The following is a 24,136-nucleotide window of genomic DNA, read 5'->3' on the forward strand; positions in this document are numbered from 1 at the left end:
ATTTAACCCCTAATTGGCGCTGTGAGCTTAACCAGGTTAAATAACATTAAAAGATACAACACTAGAAGTCATATAAATAAGACATGATATCTCGTTCTCTAAATCTTGTTCTTCCCCTGGGACTCCAGGGCATAACTCTGCTCAAGCCCAGGGAAACAAAATGCATTCATAATTCTACAATCAGATATTTTAATTCAGTCCACCTCTGACAAGCCCAAAGAGCTATGAGATACCACAGCATCTGTGTTCAATACAGAGCATACAAATAAATCATTTATGGTGTAGAATAGGGCACAGAAAGGGCGTAGCATCAGGGGAAAATCAGTAAGGCCTTGGCTCCTTCAAGTGGCCTATCCTGAACTTATTACAACAGCCTTGTCTCTTTAAAAAGCGACATGGAACATTAGTACCTGGCAGTGTGATGTTGGCAAAAATAGGCTGTCCATCAACATTGAGAGATGGCACAAAGAGTTCAGTTTGGTTAACCAGAAGCCCATCATATGTCCCCGCATCTCGGAAGAGCCAAAGGTGACCTGTTAAGACAAGCAGAGGCTGGTAAGTAGCCATACACCTATTTCCTCCATCTCCCCTGACCAACAGGAAAGGCTTGCCTCATTCTGCTTAACTATCATACAAAGCCTTTCCAATAATATTATTTCATTCAGTCCTCACAATAGGCCCATTGACAGAGGAGAAAATAGGTCTGAAAAAGCCAAGTGACTTGCTCAAGGCCACAGGGACAGCAAGCAGAAGAGCATGTACTTGAGGCTCCAAATCCCACGCCCTTTCTGCGACCACGGTGGGAAAGCAAATCACAGCAAACGCTGCGAAATGAGAGACAGAAGGGCACCGACTCCTCAAATCTGGGCTTCTCAAAAACGAGGTGCAAAAACATCATGTTGAGAGAAAGGAGCCAGACAGAAAAGGGTACATTCTGCAGGAACAGGCAAAACTAATGTGTGGTGTGAAAAATAAGAAGAGTGGTTGCCTCTGGGAGAGAGGGGACTGCAGGGGAAGGGGCAGGAGGGAACTTCCTGGGGTGAGGGAAACATTTTAATCTATACTAGGTGCTGCTACACTTGTCAAAACTCCTCAAACCCTAAGATCTGTGCATTTTACTGTATGTAAATTATACTTGAATTTAAGAAACAAAATCATCATATGCAAAAAAGGGGGAGTAGGGGAGGAAGGAGGCAAACCCCCAGGCCTAAGATCCTGTTTAAGGAGGGAACGGGTTGTCGCAGAACAAATATAGCAACTGTTCACAGAGCGTAAACTTACCTGAAGATTTGGTGGGAAAATTTAAGAAATGTAAACTGGTAATTTTTTTTATTGTGGTAAAATATACCTAACATAAAATTTACCATTTTAATCACTTTTTAAGTGTGTAGTTCAGTGACATTAAGTACATTCACATGGTAAGTAATTTTAAAAATTCTTTATATTAAATCAGGCAAAGATAAATTTTGGAGTAGAATGCAAATTCACACAATTTCCTAGATAAAACAGGAGACTAAAGAAATGCTGATCCTGGGGCCAGCCCGGTGGCCCAAGCGGTTAAGTGCGCACACTCTGCTTTGGTGGCCCGGTGTTCACAGGTTCAGATCCCCACCGCGCACAGACGCACCACTTATCAAAGCCACGCTGTGGCGGCGTCCCATGTAAAGTAGAGGAAGATTGGCACAGATGTTAGACCAGGGCCAGTCTTCCTCAGCAAAAAGAGGAGGATTGGCATTGGATGTTAGCTCAGGGCCAATCTTCATCACAAAAAAAAAAAGAAATGTTGATCCTGAGAAGAATAGTGTTCTTCCTCATCTAATATTAGCGGAAGTTTGGTATAAAAGTTTGAGAAGCTTTAGCTTACTAAGTATACTACCCTCAAGGAAAAAACGATCCATCAGGACCCTCCCAGGATAGTTGTGAAAATAAAGCTAGAATAGGACTACTCTGCTTGATAGCCATGGGAAGGAAGATTACTGCCTCCTTAGGCAGTAAGGCCTAGTTATTCTTCACCTGGGTTATTACAACAGCTTCCTAACTAGTAGTCTTCCCACTCCAAACCATTTTGCAACCTGGGTGAGCTTTCCAGTATGTAAATGCGGCAGTGTCAGTTCTCCGCTTAAAAACTTGCTCCATTACCCAAAGGGGTAAAAATCACCTTTTGGGCCTCCTCTCCCACCATTCCATACCGTCTCCTCTTCCCCGCAAGCCTCCAGGTGTTAGCCCACGCCGTTCCCTCTGCCTAGAACTCGCACTTCTGTCTTGGGGTGGTGAGCTCCCGTTCATCCTGCAGGACTCCCCTTCTTCTCTGGAAAGCTCTCACTAACTGAAACCACACGCCCCCTCCCTTCACTGAGCGGGTGCCTGCTCCAAGCTCCCGCAGCCCGCTGTGCGCGGTTCCTACCGAAGCAATTACGAACTGGCCTGTTCTTACCTGCTTACGCATTCGTCTGTCTCCTCCGCTGGACTGTTCCCCGTAAAAGCAGGGACCCTACGCGGACCTGGCCCAGTGGCGACATCGCGATTCTCCCATTCACGGACTGAACAAATGGGCGTTAGGGATGGAGCACTTCTTTTAGGGGTAAATACACGAGAAGGGGCAGGGGCAACCACCATCAAAGGCAAATTATTCAGTCTTATAAAGAATGCTCTGCCACTTACTAGCAGTGTCAACTTGGATCTCCCACCACCTCTCTGGGGCCTCAGTTCCTCGTGCGTAAAATGGGAATCAGCACCTGCCTCCCGGACGGTGGAGGGGCTTCAGTGAGATCGGGCCACCGTGACTGTGGTCATCAGGCCTCGAGCGCTGGGCAGCGCCGGGCACAACTCGGCACGGGCGCGGGCAGGCGCTCGCTGCGCCCCGGGACAAAGGGGGCGACCCCGGCCCTCCTACCTCGGTAGCTGTGGATGCGGCGGCCCGTGCCGGGCGGCAGCGTCGGGTAGGGCTGCGGCTCGCCGTCGAAGTTGAGCCACACGGGCAGCACGACGCGCGGACTGCGGTTGCAGAAGATGACCTGGCTCGGCTCGCGCGAGTTCACCGAGCGCAGCACCGGCCGCGGCCGCCCGGCCTCCATCTCCCTCTCGGCGCCCGGCTCCTCCCGGCCGTACTCTTCAGGGCTGTACTCCTCGGCACCCGCCTCGGCCTCTGCCACGTTCCCCGCCTTCAGGGGCATTACCTCCCCGGGCCCTGACACCCAGGCGTCGCCGCCGCGGGATTCGCGGGCCGCGCGGGGCGGGGCGGGGCGTGCGCGCGCTCCCGGGCAGGCGTGCGTGCGGTTTCCGCGCGCGCTCAGTGGGGGAGGGAGTACACACTAGCGGAAGCGGCCGGCCGGAGACTGTGCGCACGCGCAGGTGGATCCTCCAGTCACCAGAGCCGAATCCTCACTGAGGCGGAGGGCGGCGGTAGACCACGTGGTCTCTGGGTTTCTTCTATAAATAGGCTATTTTTCCCTCCTGTCAGTTTTTGACACAGCGTTTCTTTAGCTTCATTCATTCTCTTAAGACCTTTATGGTTTTTGCCGTATCCTCCCTACCATCTGCGCTATTATTTATTTAATAATTTTTTCATTAATCAAGTTCTTTCTCCATTTTGGGTCACAAAATTCATATTTTGTACAGAAGAATATAACAAAGTAAAAATTTTCCTCTGATCCCAGTTCCCTTAGCCACCCAGAAAGAGTCCCTGGAGGCAACAAGGATCAGCAGTTTTTCATACTTCCTTTCAAAGGTATTCTATGCATACACAAGCAATTAAACAAGTTTGAGAAGAAATTTCATACCACTACCATCAATGGAAATTCATTATCACTTGCCATAGAAAAGTACAGTTGGGGGGCTGCTGGCCCTGTTGTGTAGCAGTTAAGTGCTCGCGCTCTGCTTGGAGGGCCGGGGGTAGCCGGCAGGGGTTCGCAGGTTGGGATCCCAGGCACGAACCAGACGCACCGCTTGTCAAGCCATGCTGCCCCAGCGTCCAATATAAAGTAGAGGAAGATGGGCACAGATGTTAGCCCAGGGCTAATCTTCCTCAGCAAAAAGAGAAGGATTGGCATCAGATGTTAGCTCAGGGCTGATCTTCCTCACAAAAAGAAAAAAAAAAAGTACAGTGGAACTAAGTTCAAAGAAAACAAAACAACAGTTGGTAAATATTTTTTTGTGTGTGTGAGGAAGACTAGCCCTGAGCTAAGATCTGATGCCAATCCTTCTCTTTTTGCTGAGGAAGATTGGCCCTGGGCTAACATCCTGCCTATCTTCCTCTACTGTATATGGGACGCCACCACAGCATGGCCTGATGAGCAGTTCGTAGGTCCTGCACCTGGGATCCGAACGTGCAAACCCAGGTCCCCCCCCCGCCCCCACCGGGGCGGAGCACTTAACCACTAAGTACACCACCTGGCTGGCCCCAGTAAATTTTATCCATTGTCTGTTAAAGGCTCTAAGCCTGCTCTCTCTTGGTTCAAAACCGTTAGCCAAGTGGTAGATGTTAGATGTCAAATGTTAGTTGTCAAACCAACTTTCTCCTGGACATAATCAGGAAGATTAAAGGAAAGTGAAAAGGGAGTAACTTTTTGCAAGCAGTTTGTGTGCCCTCTAAAATTGGGTGCCACACCCACCTGGGTTCTCATTCTGGGTTTAGATATTGGGCAAAACTCTAAATTCTCTGAGCCTTCAATTGCTTCTCATTGATTTTATACCCACCACCTCCAAGCCCAGGACTCCAACAGGCCTACCGCTTACTGAAAATCCACCTGGTGGCCCAGGACAAAGAGGGACAAATGGCTACGCCGACAGACTAGGACTATGGCCCTAACATTTAAAAGAAATGGCAGGAAGAAGGGAGAAATAGGCTTTTTTTGTTTTTGGCTACACTCCTGGGCGGCTGATCTCAATCAAATATGCAAATGAAGAGCTTTAGATTTATGATTTTCACCCATCTGAGCAACCTCTTTCCATTTTTTCGATTACCTGACAAGAAAGACTGATGCAAACTTTTCTCCATAAACCATATTAGAAAATGGCAACCTCATTAAAACGTGGAAAAGTTTATTTAGGATATGGAAATGAAATAAAAGGGGGGAAGAGCCATCAAATTGTATCTGTAGCATGATATTTTTGAAAAATATATGCAGTTATTCCCCCCACACACACATTTTCTGGAATGTAGTTACATTACTTTTATAATGAAAACAACTAAATCAATTCTGAAAAGCCATAGAGGACTGGTGAAGAGAGAAAATTAATCAGACCCACTATGTGCAGAGTACTATGGTGAAAATTTGGGAAAGGAGATGTTTATTTCTGGGAGATTAAAACTACAAAGTATAAACACTCATTTCTTCGTTCATCCTGTAAATATTGAGGGCCTACTATGTGCCAGGTACTGTGCTAAGAATATTGCAGAGAAAAGTCATGGTCCCTGCCTTCACAGCACTTCAATAAGAGGGTCACACAATAATCAACAATGGCACAAGTGAAAACAAAGTTGCAACTGTGACTAGTGTAACGAGAGAGACCTGTGGTGGTATGGAAGGCTGGAGATCTGATGATCAAGGAAGATGGTATATAACTGTGTAATTAAATGTTCAGTGATGTGGAACAGACTCTAAGAGGAGAAGCAGCACAGAAATATCAGGGTTCAGAGGGTTTCATTTAGTCAAAGATGAACTTCAAGAAAAAAATCTAACAAGTGCCAGGCACAGTACTAAGCATTCCACACTCATTAAAGCTATGTCATTATCTCCAATTTACAGCCAAGGAAATCGAAGGGTACATAAGGGTGTGAAGAGGGTGGTCAGAGGAGAGTGCTGGATCAGCAAGGTTCATCATCTGGTGCCTTGGGGGAAAAATGATGATATGAGTGAATCTAAGGAGTCAGACAAATCTACAAAGGAACTAACAGTCTGAACCTCTGTAATTTTGCCGTAGGCTCTCCTTGCCAGTGCATTATACAAAGAGACGGTGTATTTTGACGGCCTCCAGCAGGATTAAATGACCAGCAGTGCCGCTGGACCTCTAGCTATACTGAACATTAACAACATGGAGGGGCCAACCAGGTAGCGTAGTGGTTAAGTTCACGTCCTCTGCTTTCAGTCGCCCAGGGTTCATGGGTTCAGATCCCAGGTGTGGACCTAGACACTGCTCATCAGGCCATGCTGTGGTGGCATCCTGTGTACAAAGTGGAGGAAGACTGGCACAGATGTTAGCTCAGGGACAATCTTCCTCAAGCAAAAAGAGGACGATTCGAAACAGATGTTAGCTCAGGGCCAATCTTCCTCACCAAAACAAAAACAAAAACATGGAAACATTTGTGGAGGAAAACCCCAGGAAAAAAAAAAGGACTTCCTGTTAATAAAATTACAGTGGCTCAGAGCCATCATAATTCACAGGATTCATGCAAACACATCCTAATTTCTACTCCCAGGCTAGCGAGGTAAAACATACCAGTTTAATATTACAGAAATGCCTGCATCCCTAAAATGAGAGCAGTTGTTTAGATAAATGCAGGCCTTAAAATTGATATTGCATCACTGCAAATAATGTTTATAATAAAGATCATTTAGGCACAAGGAAAACATGTTTAGGATATACTAATAAAACTACAGACTATATTGTTCTTACACTTTCCACTATGCAAAAACAAACATGTAGAGAGGAACAGAAGAAAATGCACCCAAATATTTTAAGACAACTGACGATTTTTTTTCCCTTCTACTTTTCCATCTTCTAAATTTTCTTTTAAGACAATATATTTTGCCTTGTTTATATTTTGACCAATTAAAAAATACAAAAGTACAATAACAAAGCTAAAACTGATAGTCTCACCATATAAAATTAAGAATATGTTGTCAAATTACTTCCCTTTAAAAAAAAAAAACAGCACAAATGATGAAGCAAAAATACCCTTTAATTAATGACGCTGGTCCTATTTCACTCCTTCCTCCCCAGGGGCAGCAGCTATCATGAGTTTGATGTGTATTTATCCACGCTATGTTTTTCTAAATTTATTTTAAATTTACATATAGTAGAATTCACTCTTTGTGGTATATAGATCCGAGTTTTGACAAACGCAGAGTCGTGTAACCATCACCACAATCAAAATACAGAATATTCCATCAGCCCCAAAAACTCCTTTGTAGTCAAACCCTACACCCAGGCTTACGCCTTGGCACCCACTGATCTGTCCTCCGTCCTTAACAGTTTTGCCTTTTCCAGAATGTCATATAATGGAATCATACAGTATGGAGCCTTTTCTGTCTGGTTTTTCACTTAGCATAACTCAGTTCAGATTCATCAAGTTGCAGTGTATATCAACAGCTTAATCCTTTTTAGTGCCAAATGGTATTCCCCATCAACTCACCAACTGAAGGACGAGTTGTTTTGTTTTTAGCAATTATGAATAAAGCTGCTATAAACATCTGCGTACAGGTTTTTTTTGAATGTTTTCATTTCTCTCAGGTGAGAATCATCCAGGAGGGAGATTGCTGGGTCATATGGTAAGTGTATGTTTAACTTCATGAGAAATTGCTAAACTGTTTTCCCAGAGTGGCTGTATCATTTTACATTCCTACCGGCAATGTACGAGCCTTCCAGTTGCTCCACTTGCTTGCACTTTGCATTATCAGGTTTTTGTTTTTGTTCTATTAAAAAATTTTTAGCCATTCTAATAGATGGCATAGTGGTATCTCATTGAGGTTTTAATTTGTAATTCCCTGGTGACTAATAATGTTGAAATCTTTTCACAAGCTTGTTTGCCCTCCTTTTGTCTTCTTCCAAGTGTCAGTTCAAATCTTTTGCCCATTTCTTATTAGGTTGTTTTCTTATTGTTGAAATCTTGATAGTTCTTTGTATATTTATCCAGGCCAATTTTTAATGCTTTTCAAACACTCGTGTGTACCCATAATCTACACATAGTGATGTTTTAACGATGGTAAAAAAACAAAAAATTAAAATAACCAAAAACTAAAACAAAAACCTTGATTTCCACATACAGTTTTGGCCTCCAATATCTTTCCTATTTAATAAAGTTGACCTGCCTTGTTCTATGTGTATGTTCTTTGTGTTTTCCTGAGGTTCTTCTCCAAACGTCATTTTGGTGTCCTTTGGGAAAACAGAGTGAGTGCATAACGACTCCACTGTAAGCTCCAAGAGTAGAGACTGTGTGTCTGTTCCTCACCATTGTATCTCAGTGCCTCACATACAGTACACGTGTAATGTATTTAATGCTAACAAACAACTTCTTAGGCAAAATGTCAAAGCAAAATTGAATTACTTAACATTTATTAAATTGGAACATTTTACTCCTAAAAAAATTGTATTAATAAAATCTGTTTCACCTTATAATGCACTTATTTTCCATCTTTAAAGTCACACTGGGATTGTCACATTGAATGACTGGGATTGTCACATTGAATGAGTTCAGATTTGAGGATAAAATAAATTTCAATTCAACAGTGTTATATGATGAATATATAGAAATTCTTTGTACTCTTCTTGCAACTTTTCTATAAGTCTGAAAATTGTTTCACAATAAAATTTCTTAAAAAAACATGTTATGGGTTGGGGGATGCAGATCCTGAATACCGGAAGGATACAGATTAAGACATAAGACCAACCTCACACTTTGTAGTCTCAACAAGCCCAAAAGGGCCAAAGGAAATCCTGCCCTAGATTTTTCCAAATGAAAATGTTGATGCCAACGGACACCACTTAGCTAAATGTGACAGACAACTGCCCTTTTGCTCTCTCAGGTTGTCAATGAAATCCAGGGAGAGGCTAATAAGGGATAAGCATGGCACAGAACACTGACTTGGGAGACCCTGAACAGCTCTGTACTGATCCAGGAACAAGGAGACCTGGGCTTTCATCTTGACTGTGCCACCAGGTAACTGGATGGGCATGTCACAGAACGTATCTGGGCTTGGTTCTGCATTTTTCAAAAGGCAGGAGTGGACTCGATTCTCTCTAAAATTCTTTTTCACCTTAAAGTTCTGTGAGTTTTACTTCTAGCTAATCCTAACCTTTGGACAACTAGTGTACTGGCTAGCTTTTCTTCAGAAAATAAACCTGAGAGCCCTAAGTCAACCTGATTTTCTTGGTGTAGGGTCCACCTGACAGCTACACTGCCTTTAGAAAGCAGCTGTATTTTCGTACGTTGACACTGTCTGCAAACTACCGGAGTAAGTCTCCTAACTAACATTCTCCAGAGCCAAGTGAGGGCAAAGCTTTTTTTGCAGACAACAGTAGGAAACTGAGTACAGATTGTGGGAAGGAGCCTAGAGATGAACAACAGGCTTTCCATCCCACTTAGTGTAGCCTACAGTAACAAATAACGTTTACAAACATGGCTTTAGCTTTGCGAGATAAAGGTGGAAAGTTTACAGTACTGAGTAACAAGAGCAAGACAGAATGTGGTACATCTCTTAAAGCCAAAAAGATCAGTTCCCTATCTCTTCCTGCTTCTGAAATCCAGTTTTAAAGACAGGTTGAAAACTGCTTTATTATCAAGAGATTTGTAATCTATCTATGCCTAACGGCTCAACGGTTCAAACCCCTTACTCCCTAGTTTTTCAATAAATATGTAAATTAAGCTAACTTACAGGGTAGAAAACATTTCCAAGTATAAGAGGATGAAGAGGTTCCTGTGAAGGCTCCTATGAATGGCTGAGAAGATTTCTCATACGTAGCTCATTTCCCACTCATGTTAGAAAACAGCAAAGTCCTTCATAATTATCCTTCTTCAGAAAGCATTAAGATTTCATGAGGAAAGAAAGAGAGGCACAATGTGGATAACTTCCCTATATTGTGTAACCTGGGAAGAAAAAAAAAGAACTCAATTCAATTTTTCACTATGAGGCGACTGAGAACAATTTGGATTCAGAAAATCTGAGTATACTGAACCTTTCTAAAACTCAGTCTTCTTGTAGTTTAAATCCAAGTAACGATCCTGTCAACGTCTTAGTTTTGTTATAAGGATAAAATATTACAATGTTAAAAAAAAAAAAAGAAACAACGATTTAGTAAACATAGATGAAAATGTAAAATATAGCTTTATTGTCCTCAGTGAGGGTAAAATGTTAGTCTATCAGAACTCTAACTGCATAAGTTGAAGAAGCGACACATTGGGGACAAACTAAATGGTGGGTTAGGGTAACACATTTACGGACTGCAGTGACCTGAGCACAAAGATGTGTATGACTTAAGGAAGCTGGAAGAAGTGAAACTAGACAATATAGACATCAACGCAAACAGTTTTGCCAGACAGCAAGAAAAACCACGAAGCCTTCTTTACAAAAGGAAGGTGAGGAGGCATATAACACTAACAGATGTGTAACAGCGTAAAGAGTATCTGATGTGAGAATAGTGAAAGAGCACTGGACTAGGAATAAGAAAGAAAGTTTTAGATCTGGTTACACCACATGAAGAGTAGAACGGGTAGTCTGAGGCAGGTAGGTCTAGGTTCAAATCCTAGCACCTTCACTTACTTCGTATGTCTCTAAACTTGTTCCTCATCTGTTACATAGAGGTAAGAATGCCTACTTCTTCCAGCCTGAGGATTAAATGAAATGAAGAACATAAAACAGCACATCTAGCACACGGTCACACTCAATGAATGACAGACAGTCCTAGCTATACCTCGCTTCATTAAGCAGGTGCTAACCAGGGAAAGCACTCTGACGCCTCACAGTGCCAGGTAAGATGGAGGAGTGACTACTACTAGACAAGGCTGGGTTCACTTGTTTCCTACACCAAATGTTACCAATTGCTCTTTACAACCAGCAGGTTACCATTAGCAAGATGGTATTATTTAGAGCACTAACTTTTTTTAGAAATATTACTGTGATATCAATAAATTAACAGATTAGTATCTATAGGACCATAAAAAATTTATCGAGCATTTTCACATGTAATCTCATTAAAGGATGGGCTTTTCCTGCTTATACAAATTACCATCACTGTTGCCCCTATTACCGTCTTACATTATAGTCCTTGTATACTGGAACTCAATAAAATATCTGTTAAATTGATGGCAGAGCACCAGATAATCCAAAACTTGAACTTCAGAAGTACTTCCTTCTCTATCCTGGAAAGGACAGGGGAGATATTATGAATAATGAACTCAAGTGACTGTTAAAAGCACTCTACAGATGAGCTCAGTAACGTTCAAAAACAGCACTTACCAAAGTAAAGGATATCTGTTTTGTTTCCATTGTAAAACCCCATTTTTAAACGAAGGGACTACTTAAAATGGTCTTCTAAAGGTCTGAGCAGGAGTTCTAAAAAGATGTGACAGTACAAAGCAGCTTCAGCTCTACAAGTCAGTTCAACTGGTACTTACTGACTACGTGCCTTCTGCAAGGCACCCAGCTGGGCAATACTACAGGAAAAGGCGCTCCTGCAGACACTAAATTAGGAACAATTCATGACAAGATCAAACCCAGAGCTGAAGTGTAGTGTTAGCATGGTAGGATGGGAGGGACTGAGAAAAGGAAAAGGGCGGTGCTGAGTGAAAAAGTCAAGCCAGGAGAACTTCCTGGAGGAGGTTTGGCTTGAGCTAGACTTTTAATGGCAAGTACGATTTGAATAAGGGGAAATTAGCGTGTACAGAGCATAATGATTTCTATGTGACTAAAATGAAGATTCTATATAGGAGATAAGCCTCTAGAAGTAGGCTGGCACAAGTTCATAGCAAGCTTTGAGTGCGAGAATGAAAAGTTTTAGACTCTTCTGTTTAAACTATTTGCTTTTCAAAAGGCGATATTTAGCTTGTACCTTATAAAACTAACAGTCTGCCCTGGATTGTGGTTAAATTGTGTGGATGCTGGTATTTCACAGACTGTAAGCATCACGCCTTGACTCAACACGGTGTCTTTTATTGGAGCTTCATGAGCCTACACAGTGAGTACTTGGTAAACGTCTGCTGAGCGACCAAGGGATTCCCAGGGTGAATCAGTCAGCGCCACGTCCAAACACGGGGCTCCGACTGCTAAGCCACCTGGGCTTTGATCAAACAGCTACATCTGAAAGTTCTATGTTATGACAGTAACCCCACACATCAGATTCCGTGGAACAGATGAGTCCCATCTCTAGCTCCTCTCCCCACCACAATCGCAGCAGTCGATAAAGTTGAGGAGTTTATTAGGGAAATATGAGAGGCAAAGACACCCCAAGTGACAGAAAGAAAACTCTGAAAATGTCCCTTTAAGCCAAGTGGGGATCTGGCCTGGACCTCCCCAAAAGGACAGACACTGTTGGGTTAGCAACAACACTCTCTGGCAGCCACCTTGCCAGGACGTGAGTGTCTCAGCCAGGACTGCCTCCCACCCCCCATCAAAGGTGGGGAGGAGACAAAGACTGTTTATAGAATCAATGCAGAGGCAATGAGAGCTGTAAGGAAAGAGAGAGAGAGAGCGAGCGGTGGGGAGGACCTTAACAAGGGCTCCCGGGCTTTTGGCTTTGAATGCCTCAAACACATTGACAAGTAGTTCTACAAAATGTTACTGAAAAGGTAAAATGCCTAATGTTGTTTCCAAGAGTTCCCCCCGGACCTCTCCCCACATGCCACATCACACTCTCAGATGTACACGGCAGAGCCCAAAGGCCACATTTTTGAAGGAAAGAAAAACAAGAATAAGCCCTGTTGCTCTTTAAGGAGAGAAGGAGGAGCTGACGGCTGCTGGAGCCTTTCCCACGTAGGCCTGTGTTCTGTAAAGCAACTTCCCAGCAGCAGCATGGCACAGTTCTAGGTGAGGGTCTCACCTTTTGTCACCTGTCAAAGGAAAACTGACAATTAGATAAATTCAAAAGGATAGGAGACAGGGCCGGCCCTGTGGCTTAGTGGTTAAGTGCACGTGCTCTGCTGCTGGCGGCCTGGTTCAGATTCCGGGCACGCACCGATGCACCGCTTCTCCGGCCATGCTGAGGCTGCATCCCACATACAGCAACTAGAAGGATGTGCAGCTATGACATACAACTGTCTACTGGGGCTTTGGGGGGAAAAAATAAATAAATAAAATAAAATTATCAAAAGGATAGGAGGGATCTTAAAAAAAAAAAAAATCATTTCAGATCCTAAGTGATTGGGAGCAGTAGAAAAGACAACAGCTTTGGAGTCCCAGACACCTGGTGCCGATCCAGGCAAGGTACTTAACTTCTTTTTTTTTAATTTAATTTAATTTTATTTTTTCTCCCCCAAAGCCCCAGTAGATAGTTGTATGTCATAGCTGCACATCCTTCTAGTTGCTGTATGTGGGATGCGGCCTCAGCATGGCCGGACAAGCGGTGCGTCGGTGCGTGCCCAGTATCTGAACCCGGGGCCACCAGCAGCGGAGCGCACGCACTTAACCGCTAAGGCACAGGGCCGGCCCGGTACTTAACTTCTTGAAGCCTGTTTCTGTTTCCAGGTTTGTTTCAGCAATAAGAGGAAATATGCGTTCTCTCTTGCACAGCCATTGCCCAGCCTCATGAGGAAGCACCTTCCCACCATACTCACCCGTGCTTCAATGTACTCTATTCTCCGTTCAAGGGCTGTCAATTTCTCGTTTAGTGTTGCAAGTCTTGAACGACAAGACATATCTGGTAAAAGGAGACTGATGTTCAGGATTAATGTCATTCCAGACACAGACACACAGACAGACACACACACACACACGGCCCCTAAGCTGAAAAAACGAATGACATATCATGCAGGGTACAAATGGGAGCAGGTACACAAAGCAGGGGAGCGGAGAGGATAAGGCGAGAAGTCTCTTAGGAGCACAGATCTGTTGAACTTCCTACCAAATGTGGCAGGGAGAGAATAATGGCTCCCCCAAGATGTCCACATCCTAATCCCTGGAACCTGTGAATACGTATCCTACCCAGCAAAAGGGACTTTGCAGATGTGATCAAGGTTAAGGACTTTGAGATCCTGGATTATCTAGATGGGCCCGATCTAATCAAGTCCATAAACGTAGACGGGAAAGGCAGAGGAAAGGCAGAAGAAGAAGAGATTAGAAACGTGAAAAGACCTCAACCTGCCATTGTTGGCTTTGAAGATGGAGGAAGGGGGCCATGAGCCAAGGTATTCAAGTGACCTTTAGAAGTTGGGAACCTCAGCTGACAGCCAGCAAGGGTACAGAGATCTCAGTTCTAGAGCCGCAAGAAACTGAATTCTGCCAACAACCCAATGAGCAAGGAAACAGATCCTCTCCTAGAGCCTCCAGAAAGGAAGGCAGCCCTGCTAACACCTTGATTTCAGCCCAGTGAACCAGTGTTGGGTTTCTGATCTACACAACTGTAAAATAACAAATTTATATGGTTTAAGCTGCTACATTGTGGTAATTTGTTACCGCAGCAACAGAAAACTAAGACACGGGGGCTGTACAGATGGCCATTGGCTCATAGGCAAACCAAGAGTTTCAAGAAAGGGGAAATAACAAGAGAAAGAAAATAATCTCAATAGGGACGAAAAGTGGAGGACAAGAAAGTAGCAGAGACCATGGGGAGGAGGGAAGGTGCCAGTGTTTCTGAGCTCCCAGAAGTCACATCACTACTGTGACTCCAGGAGCGTACTCAATGCTTCATCAAGATCTGCACAGGCCTTTCAGAACGAGAGAACACTTGGAAAACATCCGATTCCTGTGGAGCCCACATTCCAACTGCAAAATTCCTTTTCTTCCTTTACTTTTTGCAATCTTTTTTCACCACCTCACCCAAAATGAAACCTAGTTTTCCTCTAAAATACCTGTTCCTCTGCAAACTTCTCTAACAAAAACTACTTGACTATTCTTTCTCCAACTATTCTCAACATACAGGAGAAAAAGGTTTCTGGGCGTGAAAATTACTTCCTACCACCTCCTTCAACACTGTCGTTCAGTCATCTCTCAATAATCTTCACTGTTTAATTCTCAAATATCCGCTCCCAGACACTCTCTCACTCAGTGACTTAACACAACTCACAACCTTCCTATCCATCCCTTCCCTGGCCGTTATGCAAAAGCGCTTCAGCACCCATTTCAACAAATCTTCCTACAGCCTGATCTGGCCTCGACTTTCATTTCATCATGTCCAAATCTTACTCATCTTACCTGTCTAAACATTCTCCTTCAAGCTTCAGTTCAAATTAGACATCAGAGGTCTCTGCCAGAAAGATACAATTCTCTCTCTTCTGTATTTACCTAAATGTTCATGGTTGAATTTCTAATCTGAAAGTTACACACTTGGTCTTAGGTTATCATTTCCCCCTTTGGATAACAGATTTAACAGACAAGAATGTTCACCACTATTACTTAGGAATAGTTTGATAAAGTATGGCATATTAATGATAGACTATTAAAACAGCCATTAAAAACTACAAGTTTGAGGGGCCAGCCCGGTGGCGTAGCAGTTGAGTTCATGAGCTCCACTTCGGTGGCAGCCCAGGGTTCACAGGTTCAATCTCAGACCTACACACTGCTCGTCAAGCCATGCTGTGGCTGCATCCCACATACAAAATGGAGGAAGATGGGCACGGGGTTAGCACAGGGCTAGGATTGGCAATGGATGTTAGCTCAGAGCCAGTCTTCCTAACCAAAAAAGAATTACAAGTTTGAAAACTATTTAATGACATGAGAAAATGTTCATGCTACAAAGCCAAATGATATTTATGTACTTGTAATTTATAATTTATTATGTCTGTCTCTCCACTAGAATTAGTTAATCAAAGACAGATAATGTCTCTTATTACTCTTTGTAACCTTAGCATCTTGCCTGGCACAGAGATGTTTATTGAAAAAAATGATGGATTCTGGTATGTCAGTGATAAAAGATTGACTCTACTGTGACTCCACTAATTCTACAAGTGGGGAAACCAAGGCCCATCTTGGATCACTGAAGGGACAAAATAGTAGCAGAGCTGAGTTCTGAAGCCAGTTCCCTCACTGGGCAGTATGGTACTCTTTCCCATCACACTGTCCCACCACACACAGCTATCATCCTTTTGAACTTCTAGGCCATAATTTATTCCCCACATCTCTTAAAATTTGCTTACAGCCCAACTCTTCCACTTTCTAGTTCTTTTTTTCTTTTTTTTTTTGGTGAGGAGGTTTGGCTCTGAGCTAACATCTGTTGCCAATCTTCCTTTTTTTGCTTTAGGAAGACTGTCTCTAAGCTAACATCCGTGCCCATCTTCCTCTATTTTGCACGTGGGATGCCCCAACAGCGTGGCTTGAAGAGCAGTGTGTAGGTCCGCGCCTGGGACCTGAACTCGTGAACTCCGGGCTGCGAAAGCAGAGTGCACGAACTTAACCACTACACTACCGGGCCGGCCCCTCTTTTTTTTTCTTTTTGTTTCCATATTAGATCCTTTCCCACTCACCCATCTTCATTGCTACTCTTCTTATTCTTTTTTAAAAATAGCTTTATTGAGATATAATTTATACACCATAAAGTTCACCTACTTAAAGTATACAATTCGATAGTTTTTAGAACAGAGTTGTGCAAGCATCACCATAATCTAATCGTAGAACATTCTCATAATCCCTTAAAAAAACCTTGTACCTATTAGTAGTCATTCCCCACTAATCTTTCTGTCTCTATGGATTCGCCTATTCTGGACATTCTTCATTCTTCTTTTTAATCTTGTTTTTTTAATCTGCTAGTGCTGCAGCTTCTAATTCCCAGGTCTAGCTTGAGTAGGAGCACCTCAGCGTCCTCCTTTTCCTGGATACACTGCCACTGCCAGGACTGCCCAACAGGACTAAATCTCTTTCAGTCTAGCTTTTAGACGCTCAAAGGCACATCATGCATGCTCTTCAGTAAGACCATGAATGTTATCACTGACAACCTGTCATATCCCATAAAAAGAGACATGCCAAAATTATCTGGGGGAGTGAGGTGGTGAAAGGGAGGGTTCCTTCCTGGATGGCTGTTCTGTTCTAGCTCTGTCAATCTGGTAATGAATCAGAATCCAAGAACACCACTACCGTATGCTACTGGCCTACATAGACAAGCACTGTTGAGAAATATAAAATGTTCTACTCCAGAAACTTCACTCATATTTCAGATCCCATTAAATACATACTGGTTCAAACAAAACACTGGGAAAACATTCAGTAGCTGGAGAAATCTGAAACCAGAGTACACTTGTGTGTACATTATCACCAGACTTTAACTAAAAATGCCAGACGTCCTCATCAGGGTGCTTGATGGTGCATGTACATTATCACTGCTGACAAATGCCAGTTACCAGACAGCTCTTCTCTGAACTCTTACTGCACACAGCCCTAGCCTACAAAAACCAACACTGACTTGTTCTTCAATTGTTTGTGCAGCTAAGTCTTATTTCTCCAACAAAATTCTAAATTTCTTAGGAGTGGCAACTATGTCCATTTATTCCTATCTATTCCTTTCTCACAGCATCTGACACCCAGCTGGGGTCACAAAAGGCATGCTAATTTGTTGGCCAAGTATAAAAACTGAGATTTTAAAATAGCCACATAGTCTATTTTTCTCTTTACACTTCTCTGCACATATCAGCTTCAGAATCAGGAAAAAAAGGGATAAAAATAAAAAGCTATCATTTGTGACAATCTATTCTTAGAAACTTCAATTCCAAAGTACAAAACAGGCCTAGTGTTAGGATGTTATTACTGCATTATGATCTGTGTTCCTCAGGTTCAGGTGGTCCTCCAACACTGAAAGAGAAAACCACAAAGAGATCATAACTCTACTCTCACCAGCTGGAATCACAGGGTAAAAGCTGTTCAGAAAGTCATTAGCTATCCTGAAAAACAGTTCCCTCTCCAAAGCACACGGCCCACACAGACTCTGGGCAGGGTAAGGATTGTAGGATTGCTGCCATTTTCAAAGGGCTCCAGATGGCCCCTAAAGTCCTAGTAAATCTTTGCACCACCAAATCTTGTTATCATAAACACAATACAAGCCCCAGAGATATACATCAGAACTGAAGACTCACACTAAGGGCTTAGAATGGGAAAATACATCCCAAACATGCTCATCCTGAGTCATCTAATGCCAAGACAATGTATTCAAGTCTATCCTCATGATTTATCCAGTTTCTCAGCCTGTTGGTCCTTGTCTAAAGCCCTGTATCATGATGTTGCCAGTCTGCAGGAACTCGCCTCAGGTATACCTGACAGCTAAGTCACCTTGCTGTAACTTTTCATCTTGCTTCATAATTCTGTTCTTACTTATAATTAATTCTTCTTTTCTTTAAAAGGACTAAATTCCCGTTGTAAAAATCTTCAAAAACCACCTAGTAATTACTCCAAACATTAGGCTATTATCATCACTTTAAGGAAGAATCAGAGCTAAGTGAATGGAAGCCATTTCTTCTGGCTCCTTAGGATTGGAATTCTGTGTGTCTGCTTCCTCAGTCCAGGACTGGTTAGAAATCTCAAACAAAAAGAAAAGTCTTTATTCTCTTATCTGATCACAAAATGTGATTCACACACATTTGATAAATTCTCAGAGCAGATATTTCCTTGCCTATAAAGCAAGAAAAGAGACATTTCTCTTCTGCAAATCCTAAGCTCAAACTCTTCAATTCTTGGTCAGTTTCAAAATTCACCCACTCTAAATTTAGTGGATCTGGTATGTCAAGAAGATTTATGTCAAAGATAAATGTATACGTATTAAAAGTTTATTAATACAAGTCAGTACTCAGAAATGAAATTTTTACATTGCCTAGATCCAAATTTGGGGGACTGAGATGCCAGATTACTTTTAAGTTTTGAAAAGCAGCCCCAGTTTGACTTGTTATTTCGGATGCTTTATTGATTGAACTGACATCCTCAATACTTTCCTTGGATATTCTGTGTGTACATTATCAGATATTAACTCCTACCAGATAAATGAAGTCTTTTAATTTTGCCTTTTAAAGTTAAAACTCTCCATGTCAGTGATTCATCCAACTCCTTACTCTGCCTCTCCAGAGTAAGCCAGTCTCAAAGCTGTGATTCTGTCATCATTCCATCCTTTCCCTAGCGTGCAATATTTTGGTTTCCCTTATCTAGTCCTTCCTCTGAGGGAATGTTATGAATACAGAAGGTTGTGAAGAACCCCCAATAATAGTTTAGCTCTCTAGGAAAGCAGAAGAAACTAATTATGAGAACTAACATTGAAAGAGTTTGCACAGAACCTTAAAAAAAAAAAAAAAAACTGAGGAAACCCAGCCTATCTGAGTGGCAGGGTAAACAGGTCAGTATTTCTCAAATGTTTTCAGTTCATTAAAATCAATTAGTCTAGCCTCTTGGAACTTGAGTTTCCGGTCTCCAAAACCACTTATCTTTTTCACTAAACCATACTCCTTCACTCATAGTCCTCAAAACAGTTTTCCAGGATACATGACATCTATGATGTCTTGACTACCACTCCCTACGACAACCTCTCTCGCAAGCTGTGTGTGTGACCATGTGTCACTGACATATATTTATAATATTCTCTTCTCTCCTCAATAGCACCTTCACCCCCACTCCCTGGTGAGTGAGGAAATCCACCACACCAAGACACGTCAGGATTATAATCCCGCACACTTTGTAGGTAAATATATTAATACAAAAACCATGTTCTGCTTTGTTCTGAAGCTGTGATTACTTCATCTTCAAGAGAGAACTTCTGTGAGTGCAGGAAACGGTTCTCATTCTGTGTTGCCCAGTGCCTGACAGAGTGCCCTGCAGTGACATCTAGTTTCTTCTGACGCTTTCTGACCAGATGCACGTTCTGTCACCTTTACCGTCCTGAGGACTCCTCAGTCCTCCAGCTAGAACATAACCTGTTTCTAAATCTTTCTATACAGCAGTTTCCCTCGCTTAATGTTGCTGAATTAGTGGAAGAGAAGCACACTAGCTGGAAAAAGATACGAAATGTCACCCCTACACCTTGTGATTATGTAAGAAGGTCTACCAGTGCCCCGTCCTCTTAAGGAAACACTTGGAGAACATGGGGTGGGAGCCTCTGCTACAGGCTTGCTGTCCAGAAGGAGACGGAACAACGCAGAAAGAAGTAGGCCGTGCCTAGGCAAGATTTTGCTACAAGCAGACGAAACACCTACTGTCGGCTAGGTGCTAGCAGTACAGAGACTTCCACGGCCTTCCACGATCTGGACCTTACCTCTGACCCCATCTCCTACCTCTCAGCACAGCAAACGCGGCAGACAGGCAGGGACCGACGGGAAGGTGGCTGAAGGGGCGACGGAAAGGGGCTGAAAGGTCGACTCGACGCTGAAGGAGACGGGGCGCCGTCACGCCTTTACACGGCCGCGGCTGCGTTCTCGAAGGCGCGCTCGGCGCAGAGAGGGAACGGGAAGGGAAGCGGGGCACAGAGGAAGAGGGGAGATCACCGACGAGAAGAGAAGACACAGAGGGCGGACGCGGCTGCCTGACGCGGCCGGGAAAACCAAGGACTGGTTAATGGATCGGGGTGACGCAATGAGGCCGACGAGCTCAACCGGGGGCAAGATTACCCCACAGCGACTGCCCGGTGGAGCCTAAGGGTCAGGGCGAGAGGCGGAAGCTGCAGCCTGAAGGAGAAAGCGAAAACCGGCCGGTGCCGAGGGCGCCCAGAGAGCCCCCTCAAAGCTTCTCAGCGTCCCCGCCGAACTGCCTCAGAGACCTCCCTCCGTCCCGCCTCCCCTGCTCGCCCGCTGACCGAACGAGTTGAGAAAGTCCGCGATTTTCTTGATGCTGCTGGTGATGACCTCAATGTACTCCCGGTTCGCCCAGTCCTGGTGAATCTCCCGCTGCACCGGATCCTCTTGTCCCGCCATGGCTGCCGCCTAAGGACGAGCGACTGCGCAGGCGCTTCGACCCTACAGGCCGCCAGTGCGCCTGCGCCGCCAGCCCACGCCCATCCCTAGGCACTCACCAATTCGCAGACATTGTGGTGCGCCTGCGCGGTGTCACGTCCTGGACTGCGGTTCGGCTCTCCTCCCACGCCCCTGAAAACAGTCGCCTCCAGCCCGGTGGGGAGAATCGAGTGCGAGTCGGGAGGCAGCCACCCCTCCTCCCCGCTTCCCCCCTGGATGCCTGGCGTTTATGGACGTTAGAGGGCGCTTGGGCCCGCGTCACCCCGTCCCTCAGCTGCTTTAAACTAAGGTTGCGGTCTGTGTCAGCGATGAGATGCGTATAGCAGATTAAACCACATTAAATACGTCGTTTAAAAAATGTCTCTCAGCAACACAGCATGATGTCGCAGCCTGCACTTATCAAATGAACAAAACGTTGTTTTTCTTAAACGTTAATATCCAGTGATGGAGGGGCTAAGGGGAAATTGATAGGCTGGTAAATAGTTGGTCACACTAAACTGGCACAGTCCCTTCAGAAGGAAATTTGTAAATTGTTAGCAAGAGCTGTAAAAATTTTCAAACTTTTTGACCTAATCATTTCATTAAGAAAATCCTTGAAAAAGAAAAAAAATACTTTAAGCACAAAGGTGCTCTTTGTAGTATTATCTACTAAAAAACAACTGTATCTCAATAGATGGTATAACCACTTACGGCAATATTATGCAGTCATTTAAATGCTAATTATGAACACTATGGCAACATAACACACATCATAAATTGAAGGGAAAAACAAAATACAAATTTTTCTTTAATTGCAACTATGCAAAAATTCTGCTTGAGGACAAGGAGGATATACCAAAAATGTCAATATCAATATCTGGCTTGTGAAGATAGTGGAATTATGGACCATTTTATTTTTGTTTCAGGGAATATTTACAATCTGATTTGTGCAGTAAATGCTTTTTATTAAAAAAATATATATATATATAGCCAAACAGTCCGTTAGTACTCCAGTAGAAGATTTTACAAGCTATAAAACTGCTTTTATAGCTTTTACCTCACTGGACCTTCACAAACCCTGTTTGTGGTAGGAAGTAAGGAAGAGGTTTCTCATTTTGCAGATGAGAAAACTGAAGTTCAAGGTCACACAGCTAATCAATTGGTAGACCTTCACCAGCCAATTCCAGACTGCATTATCTTTTTACTGTACCACTCTGAAAACAGGTTACGGTCTGAGTTCTACGTTTTCATATAAATGATTTCTAAAATAATAATAAATATAGACCCTAAATGTCGAACCCCAGGCATCCAGAAGGCTCTCTGCCATTCAAGACTCAGCTTCCTAAGTGATGCTGTTGAAGCAGTATTTTGCTCACCACGTGTCACATAGAAGTCAGATAGACCTGCTTTTCCTTTAATGGTAGGGCATCTCAGTTTCAAATCCTAAATCTACCAGAGAGGAGTCACTTCACCTCTCTGAGCTTTGGTTTCTTCACGTATAATACAAGAATAACAACATGGATGGGTTAGGATCGTTGGCAGAATTATGTGAGAAAGGATAAATAAAACTCTAACAAGCACAGTGCCTGACTCCTCACAAAGCCTGCACTCATGATCAGTTTACATTTTTTTATACAGAAAGCTAAATACACATATCTATCCACCATTTTTTTTTTTTAATAACTAGTAGTCTTCCATGGACAAGTCAGGCCCAGCTCTTCTTTTGCTTGACTTCCTACACACCTGTTCCAGATCTCCCCTGTAATTCCAAACAACTCAAGGATATGGTGCGGTCCCAGAGTGAAGAATGTTCCTGGACTTCTGGAGCTTGTCCCTAAATGCCTCATGAGACTTGCTGTCAGGCAGTCTTCCAGTAAAAGGTTTGCCAGCGTGGTCCTTCTTCATTGTAGAAATTGTTTCTGATGTGTGATGCAGGGTTGCAGAGGCAAGATTCAGGAATGCTGCTGGTGCAACTACGAGTGCTTCCTGTGGCAGATTGCCTCAGCGTGGGGGAATTAAGTCCCCGTTTTCTCTTTGAGTCCATTATACGCTTAATGGACCTTGGGGATCTTGTCAATGACTGCAGAGATAAGAATCCGCATGGAATCAAATTCTTGAAGAAATGTGTCAGTTGCATTAATCGTGGTCATCTGAGCCTCCTTTGCAATCATATGCACTTGGACCATCATTTGCACAGTTATGGATATGGCGAGTGCACCACAGCAATGTTGTTGTCTGCTTTGAAAGCACCAAATTGGCTCTTGGCAGAGGGAATGTGGATATTGTCACAAGAATCCCTGAGCAGGGCAACCAGAATGTTGAGTGCTGCGTGATACAGACCCAGGTGATGTTGTAGGACATCAGTAATGTGTAATATGTGAGATTCCGGTTTTCCATGTGTGCGTGATAGCCATGGAGCTGGAATATCACACTCACAGGTGATGGCAAATGGTACCATTTGCTGCACAGAGGACTGTGGAGCAGATTGTCATGACAGCATGAAGCCCTCTCTATCCAACAATGTTTAATTATACAATTTTGCTTTGGGGACTTTCATTAAAAAACACAATTGTGCAATAAAAACTACTGTTGTATTTGTTTTTTTAAATAACAGGTATCTCTTTAGTCAAGAGGAAAATAAAAATAAACTTACTGGAAAAAGAAAGTATTGTAATTCAAAACCATTTTACTATCTTCCAAGATTCATCATTCTCTGCCCCTCTCTCCATTTTCTGACTCCCCTCCCCCCCAGACTCTCTCGACTTACCTCTCCTTCCACAGAATGGGCATCTGACAATTCTTGACAAGTCCCTCAAGATCATCTAGTCTTCCAAACCAGGATCTCAGCCCAACCCCATCCGCCCTGCCCCCAGTCTCTCCCCTTAAACTTCACCCACAGAGCCAGACAAAAGGTGACAGCTCTTACGTGTGCTGTGTTCTACAGTTCTCAAAGTGCAAGGCCTCTTTCTGAGTGTATGAGAGAAGGGCAGGTGGGCCATTAGTTAATTCCTCCCACAGATACTGCACACTGCCAGGAACTGCCATAGGCAGGCACCAGGGATATAGGAGTCAACCGGGTAGACCTCTCTGCCCTCAGCTGTGCAAAGTAATCATTCGCAGTGATGCTTACAAAGTTGTCAAATCACTCTTTCACTATAGTGAAAGGGTCAGTTTTTCAGCCTTGTGAGAATGGGACAGCATCCTCCTTTTTGAGGTTAAGCAGAAGGCAGAGAAAAGTTTTTTTTTATGTGAGCCCGCACCACAGCCTGGCCACTGACAGACGAGTGGTGTAGGTCCGCAAGGGGAACCAACTGGCCCGCTTAAGCGTTGCATGCAGAACTTAACCACTAGGCCACTGGGGCTGGCCCAGAGATAAGT

The 24,136-nt window shown here is 43.5% G+C and overlaps 2 protein-coding genes across 4 annotated transcripts in view; both read right to left on the reverse strand.

Annotated features, from left to right (window-relative positions):
• The window catches only part of IRAK2 (interleukin 1 receptor associated kinase 2), an 83,689-nt gene extending 72,497 nt beyond the window's left edge, over nt 1–11,192 (reverse strand). For all 3 annotated transcript variants that reach the window (XM_058565593.1, XM_058565621.1, XM_058565611.1), the window contains exons 1-3: nt 10,479–11,192; nt 2,894–3,453; nt 411–533 (exon numbers count right to left, since the gene is read on the reverse strand). In XM_058565593.1, coding sequence (XP_058421576.1) covers nt 411–533; nt 2,894–3,173 — 403 coding nt within the window. In that variant the 5' untranslated portion in view covers nt 3,174–3,453; nt 10,479–11,192. The remainder of the gene's footprint in view (nt 1–410; nt 534–2,893; nt 3,454–10,478) is intronic.
• Nucleotides 11,193–12,115: 923 nt separating this feature from the next.
• Nucleotides 12,116–20,778, reverse strand: LOC131419984 (probable protein BRICK1). Its single transcript, XM_058565630.1, has 3 exons — nt 20,623–20,778; nt 13,487–13,569; nt 12,116–12,763 (listed from the first exon to the last, which is right to left on the reverse strand). The coding sequence occupies exons 1-3, from the start codon at nt 20,738–20,740 to the stop codon at nt 12,737–12,739; spliced, it is 228 nt and encodes a 75-aa protein (XP_058421613.1). The 5' UTR covers nt 20,741–20,778; the 3' UTR covers nt 12,116–12,736.
• Nucleotides 20,779–24,136: the final 3,358 nt, after the last annotated feature.

Source organism: Diceros bicornis, chromosome 2, assembly GCF_020826845.1.
Source record: "Diceros bicornis minor isolate mBicDic1 chromosome 2, mDicBic1.mat.cur, whole genome shotgun sequence".
Lineage (NCBI taxonomy): Eukaryota > Metazoa > Chordata > Mammalia > Perissodactyla > Rhinocerotidae > Diceros > Diceros bicornis.